At 34.8% G+C, this 7531-nt stretch overlaps 1 protein-coding gene across 1 annotated transcript in view; it reads left to right on the top strand.

The window, feature by feature from the left end:
* LOC104140174 (F-box/LRR-repeat protein 17) overlaps positions 1 to 6955 on the top strand; it is a 302865-nt gene extending 295910 nt beyond the window's left edge. The window contains exon 9 of the mRNA XM_068924635.1: positions 4655 to 6955. Within this exon, the coding sequence (XP_068780736.1) occupies positions 4655 to 4792 (138 nt within the window). The 3' untranslated portion in view covers positions 4793 to 6955. The remainder of the gene's footprint in view (positions 1 to 4654) is intronic.
* Positions 6956 to 7531: the final 576 nt, after the last annotated feature.

The raw sequence follows: 7531 nt of genomic DNA on the forward strand, positions 1-7531 counted from the left end.
CGGGGAACATAATGAAAGCAATAGATAAAGAAAAATAGACATTACTCCTAAATAATTCCCTATGGAATGGTTTGATATCTTTAGAAACTCTTTAATTTAGAGTCTAGAAATGAAAGAATTCAGTACTGAAATTATCACTGGAGGTCTACCAAATGGCATGGCACATTAAAAAGCAAAACCTGAAAATTATCAAGGTTTTATTTATGTTTGCATTTCAGATTTTCCATGACAACTCAGGGAGGATGGCATAAAAGAAACTACTCTTGAAGTTCTATGGCAGCTGCCAGTGACCTACCAAACCACTGAATACTGGCAGTCTTACCAGATTGGTAAATCTAGTGATACCAGATCAAAAATCTGAGTGAATAGCTTATTGATTGAAAACTGTAGTTTCAGTTGATCATACCTGCCGATTAGTTTCTTCTGGGGAAAAATATTTTCAGATTGGAGGAGAGTTTTTCAACGTTTTTGCTTTAGGCAGATCAATTAATCTAAAGCAGGGAAAGGATTTTGACCGTGGATCTCCTATTTTCCCCAATATTTGACCCACGTTACATGTATACCTACCTAGTAGAGGGAGATTAGCGTACATCAAGGAAGATGTCCCAACTCCATTCTGTTGATGTTCTGTTTCATATGGACTAGATGGGTATTCATATTCCTCTTTCCCAGATGAATTCCTAATTGTTACACAAGGAAGTCATTTTTTTATCTGGTGCAGATAACATTTAAATGCTCTCTGTATAGCCATACTACGCCGTCAGAAGAAATTAGAGAGGACCCGTCTTAGATAACATTTGTCACAAAGTCAAGTATACTGTCCTAGGAAATAGGGGATATATGTTCAGATGCCTTTAAGAAAAAGGATTCAAACTCGTGACTTCTGCATTGTAGAGTTAAAAGGGAATGACATCAATTCCTCCTGCCAGGTTCTTTAACTCATCTTCTCCTTTGCTTTTATGACAGTTACATAAAACGAATCTTCGTTTTGGCCTGGAATAATTTTTTTTCAGCAAGAAAAATAAGTTTCAAACCAGCATTCATTGTTGTTTTATTTCTTCTATTTGATGACTAAGATCACACAAACCTATTTAGATTCTTAATGGTGAGAACTGCATTCTTTCATTTTGTGTTAAAACTGTAATTGAAGGGGCTATTCAAATTCAAATGAATGATTATGTATTAGATAATCTAGCTAGTTTATCTTCAGCCATTAGTCTTCCTTTTGACAACTCAAAAGATGAAGATTAATGGAAGTTCTGTGGAAGAAAAATACAACATTTTAAAGCATATTAAGATATAAAGATTTTTATTTTTCATTCATTGAATAGGACTGTTCAAGCCCAGAAAGGAAAGTTATTCTGTTTATGTAATGAATTTATTTTGGGGATGGCATTCAATACTTTTGTTTTATCACCAACTAAACAAAGAGACAGAAGCTTGTATTCTAATGGTTTAGATATCAGACGACTTTGCATCTTAATCCTACCATTACGGGACGGATGACAAGGATACCAAGGGAGTTGCTGTAGACGTTATTTATCTTAATAGTGAAGTACTGAAATTTTCTTGATTTCTCTGTTTTCCTGCCTTCTAGATTTAGTTTTAGTCCAATACTATAGAAAGCTTAAAATACTAAAAATTTCACACTGTTTTAGTGTTTGTTTTTGACTTTCCGGATGGTAAAAGACAAGCTTTCAGTTTGTTTTGGTAGGGAACCATAGGGAATCGTTTGTGGCTTAACATTCCACGTTTTCTTCTCCTCTTGGAATTCATATAGGTTGTTAGGTTGTCCTACTGCCAGATAGGATCTTTTTTTTTTTCCCCCCTGCTTCTGCATAATCTAAATTTGAATTTGTACGTCCATAATTCCTCACTATTTGTTGTTTGTCCACTTGCTGTACTGTATAAGGATACATCCTTATCTGTCATCTGGCTTCCAATTTTACCTACAAATTACACATTTGCATTGCTTTCAATGTCATGCTGTCCCAAGTGGTTATATTTCTGTGTCTCCTATAAACTTTTCAACCAGATAATTATTCTATTTGGCACTCAATACCAAAAAAATTCTTCTCCTGTTTAGCAAAGTAATAATAGTAATTAGTAATAATTTTATTGAATATTATTGTATGTAGTAATAACTGTATTGAAAAACTCGGCACAAGTGGTTAAAGCTAAATGCTTTTCCATAGATCTCTCCATAGATTTTAAGACCAAAAGAGACTATTGTAACATCTAATCTGCCTTTCTGATTATCATGGGCCATGCCATTTTCCATAAATTAGCCTTGTATTAAATACATTAACTTGTATCTAGCTAGGCTATTGCTTGCAAAAATATGTTCAGTCTCGAGTCAAAGACTGCTCATTTCTTCTCGTACTGCGTTTGAACAAAAAAAAAAAAATTTGCCTTACTTTCTGAATTTGTTTCCTGTGATAGAAAATCTGCTTATGATGTTGTACCAATTAGGTACAGTGTCCAACAATATTGGTACAACATCAAACACTAATATCCATGCTGTTGAACAAGAAAAGCAAAACAGGTGTGTGTTAAAGCACGATATCCCCTCTCCGTGGTTAATATCTACAGATATCTAGTAGATAAGCAATATCCTTTCTTTAGTTTCCCACTTAGGAAGGGCAAAACAAGCAGCTGTCTGTGGTAGGCATCTTTATTCTGCCAGAGGTAACCGTTAGGAGAAGTTGTTGTGGACAAGAATAGTAAGTTTATAATTCTGGTGATTCAGAATTAGTGTTTGAGAGCAGAAGGTGAAAGCGGTAACCTGATAGATTCTGCTGTGGCACTGTGCACCACAGATTTTAAAGAGAAGAGGTTTCTGGCTATTTTTGAATAGGCAAAAAGTAACAAATACTGTTATGAGGATTCTTCCCTTCCAACCAATATTTCTATGAAGTGTTGCTGACAGTTTGAAAGTATGTATTCATCTATAAATATCAAATATTTTGGAGAACTTATGCTGTCTCTGATTTCATTTTGATTTATTAAAAGTCACTTCTTGTTTTTTGGCACTGGAGGACGTTGCTGTAACGTAGTTATTTGCCAAAAGCATACAGCTTGTGCCTTGAAGGGCGGTTAAACCAGTTTTCTATCCAAGTCAGTCTCGGCTAGATGAAAATTCCAATGAAGATTGAGCGTTTCTATTATCAGAGCAGAAGAACTGGATATTAAACCTTTCATTTATCCCTGTCATTGGATGCAATCACTGTTCAGAAGGATGCACTCCTTGATGTCTTTTAAGGACAAAAATATTATTAAATATTGTGGTCACTGTGCTTTAAAATGTTATTCCCCAGATGGATCTTTGTAATGATAGTAAACATTTTAGTTTATTTTTTTACTTTTGGCCTTGAATGTGGTTCACTGAGGGGGAGAGGGGAAGGCAAACAGTTATATCAGTCGTACATCCTACTGATCTAGGTTGTTCAGCATTTAAATGTAATATCAGTGCATTTAAAAATGTCCAAGTGTACAGCGAAGATTTCAAAGAAAGCTACCTGAAAGTTATGGTTCTTAGGTTAATCTTTTATTTATCTAAAGGATGAAGGAAGCTGTCTACTTCTGTGATATGAACTGCAATCAGCTTAAAAATAATTGACAAATTAATCCCCTCACAGCACTGCAATTGTAAAGGTGTTAGGTTTAATTAGGCTTGTCTGATTGCCTTGTCTAATCAAGAATAAAGGTGCTACCTTTGATGTCTAAGATTTCGGAGGGCCATCCCTGACCTGACAGGCTTGCGTGTTTTAGTTATTGATCCCACCATTTCTGCCCACAAACTCCTTAGCGCAGTGTTAGCCTCGCACCGAAAGGCTACAATTGAAAACTTCTGCCTGTGATGCATGCAAAGATATGTTGGACTTTTAGCCTTTGGAAATGTTGACCAGTTGATGTACCAGCAATATAGAATTGTTTATATTCTTTTTTCCTTTTTTTTTTTTTTTTTTTTTTTAAGTCATGGTAGTCACATTGATAGTTACTATAAAGTGCAAGTTCATTTCGATAAGGCTAACTGTAGAGGTACTACTTAGTGTGTATGAAAGTATCATAATCATGCCATAAATTAATCAGCACAGGTGTAATAAATTTTCATTTTCCAAAACCAAAAAAATCTTATGTTTCAAACCTCTGTCTGCTTGAGGGAGTTTGAATTAATACACTTCTATTTCAAGGTAGAGAAAGAAATCTGTTACTCTGGACAGTGCCATGTTAAACAAGATAGTTTTACTTTGAATAATTAGGATTTAGGCTCTGTGGGTGGCCAGCATAGGGGAGCATGGAATTAAAATAGTTTAATAGAAAACTGCAACAATGTGTAACAATCTAAACAAAATTATTTTGAAATTGAGGCTGTTTATTTGTCATTCCTCTTTGTTTTCAGTTTCAAATAATGAAAGAACAGTTTTTACTAGGATGCATTATGTAATACTTTTCCCTTTAGAATAAGACTGAGCTGTGTTCCCCCCACACCCCTGTAACGGAGCATTGCCTTTTGTTCATTTACTGTGTCGTAAATGCACTCAAACCTGTACTATCAGTGGAGAGCCCAGTCCTTCAGGTCCTCCCGGGAGTCTGAAATCCGATCATTTATTTAGCCTTTTTGTCCATTACGGATTCTCTTCTCTGACTGCAGGTGAATGAAGCCACAGTGGAGCAGCTAGTGCAGCAGTATCCGCATATAACCTTCAGTACTGTACTACAGGATTGCAAGAGGACGTTGGAACGGGCTTATCAAATGGGCTGGACACCCAGTATGTCTACTGCCTCTTAACCTCCTCTACCGCAATGACAGTTCTGCACTGCTGCATTCAGTAGGTCTAATGGGGACTGCAGATTTTATTTGTACAATGTTGCGGGAATATTTTAAACTTCCTTTTTATCCTCATTTTATTTTCTACAAAATATATATTGAAAAATCACTTATTCCAAAATAAGTATCCTTATTTTTTTTTATTTTTAAAACAAGTTTTGTCTAATTTTTAATGATGAAAATGTTATGTTTGATGGTCTCTCTTGGAAATTGTGGGAGAGAAAGTGGACTGCAATGTAGTCAGAGACTTGTAACTATCCAGAATATTAAATTGTCTTTCTAAAAATCTGCAAGTCCCCAGAGATAAAGAAGAGGGTTCACAACTTTACATGTGATGCAATATAATTGCAAGTTTACACAGGTTACAGTAAAATGGAAACAGTTATACACTGACTTTGATGTACTGTACAACTATGTACTCATATTGAAGCAGAACTTCAAAAATGCATCGTATCTTTTTGTTTGCATAAAAGATATAAAAGCCTTTGGTAGACTTCTTGAAGTGGATGCCTACTAGTTCTATGGATAGCTTGAATTATAGAAGATATTAAGCTTGTTTTCCTCTGTTTACTTTCCTTTGCCTTGGTCATGTGCGTTTCCTTTGATTTGTAAATGGTAACTCAGTGCTAGCACCAGTGTGATTGATCAGTATAGGCCTGTGCTGAATCTGGGAGCTCAGCTCAACGCTTATTATTTACCTAGACTAAAGCTACCCCAGGAGTTTTAAGATGTGCAGTAATAAGAGAATCTGCAAAGAATTGTGATTTTTCTTATAAACATTTTGATAATTACACAAATCATTATTTTGAACAGAAATCTTAGTAAAATGATGATAATGATGGAATGGATATTTAATGGACAATCTTCTTTTCTATTATTGGACTGCAGAAGTGATTTCTTGTTTCATTTTGTTTTGTTAAAATGATCATATAGGAGATGCTGTACAGATTTCTAAATCTTTGCACCTTGCCATTTTTGTAATAGGTGAGTTAACAGTACTTTACCTTTAACTTAACAGAGATAGCCGGTTCCCACTTCGTAAAGTCAAATGCTGAATTGAAGACACCAACTATCAGAAATAAGTTAGCAGACAATATTTAAAAATCTTACTGAAAAGCTTGTTTTGTTTTGTTTTGTTTTGTTTTTTAATGATCTTGTCTCCTCTGAGTATGCTGTTATGTTGCTGAATTGTGAAATTGAGATGAATAAGTAGAAGTCAGTAAGAGGATTTCTCTGGTTTCATGTGTGGTTATTATTTTAGAACAGATTTCACAATGCAGGGAGTACTGACCTCGAAAAGGCCATCTAAAAATGATCCCAAGCAGGGGTATCGTTTTGCAGGAACAAGGCCTAACTAACTAACTCTGGAAGTAAAATCTCAGGATGATGAGAAGTACTTATATCATCTAAATTATGCTTCCTACACATTGTCCTGACTTTCATATTTGTTCCACAACTCTTTAGGCTACCTTACTTGCAGTATTATTTCTTTTTCTTTTTAGTACAAAACTGATTTGCAATATGATGTGTACAGGAAAAGAACCAGAGTAAATACATAAAAAGTTTAATTTTCTGTGTGTCACATTGCATTCTAAGGAGTTAAATTTGACAGGTGGATAGTGAAAATACAGACATTGCAGCTTCAGTTTGAGGTTGCACTAACCTTTAGAGTATTACCATTTGGCTGCAAATTTTTTTGAGCTATGTAACACTGGATATTTGCTTTTTAAAGGTTACAGTGTTTTAATCCAAAATATGAAATGCTCAAGCTTCAGCTGAAGGGTTGCCATTATCGTCAAAATGTTTTACTAATCCAGAAGGTCTGGTGCAGCATAACCTGGAAAAAGTGTTTAGTATGCCTGTACAAATCTATTGGACTGTATGTGGATTTCCATAGCATAATTCTTGATGACAGGAACATCAGCTCACAGTAATTCCAGTGATGGTGTTGAATGTTTTATTAGACTTTTCGAAATGAGGATGAACAAATTTTCTGGAAAAATGTATGATAAAGTTTTTGCTTGAAATACCGTAAATACATGTGAACATGTACAATGCTGGGCTTTTTATCTACTCCAAAATGGCAACAATATTTTCAGAATAAAGCCAATGGATTATATTGCAGATATAGTGCCGAATCTTAGTCATTCTTCATTTAATGTCTTTTTATGAGTGCATTAAAACAATTCACACAATTTGTAAGTTTCTATTTTTCCGTGAAACCTTTGACCTTGCAATGGGTTGCAATAAAAGAAAGAAGAAAAAGGTGGTGTCTTCTGTTTATCTATGCTGCTAACTATATTTAGGCTCTGCTAACAGAGAGACTGGAATCTACATCTTTGAGGATGCAGAACACAGAGCAACCAGATCCAAGCTGGCCCTGTTTTGAGTGTTGGGTTGGACCAGATGACCTCCAAAGATCCTTTCCAATCTTTATAAAAAAAAAAAAAAAAAAAAAAAAAACACCTCTGACTTGATATTTAAGCTTGTGTGTATATTACAGAGCTAGTAGGTCATCTCTTTATTTCTGCCTTAAAGTCAGTCAGTAGTCTTGCGTAACATGTACTTGGAAATATGTTTTCCTGTCTTGTCTCAAACAAAATTTTACCTGCTATTCGTCTCTTTCTTTCTTTTCTGAACTCATTAATCTTTATAAATCTCAATGTTTAAATCTCTATTTAAATATTTTCCGTGGATGTT

Source organism: Struthio camelus, chromosome W (assembly GCF_040807025.1).
Source record: "Struthio camelus isolate bStrCam1 chromosome W, bStrCam1.hap1, whole genome shotgun sequence".
In the NCBI taxonomy this organism is placed as follows: Eukaryota; Metazoa; Chordata; class Aves; order Struthioniformes; family Struthionidae; genus Struthio; species Struthio camelus.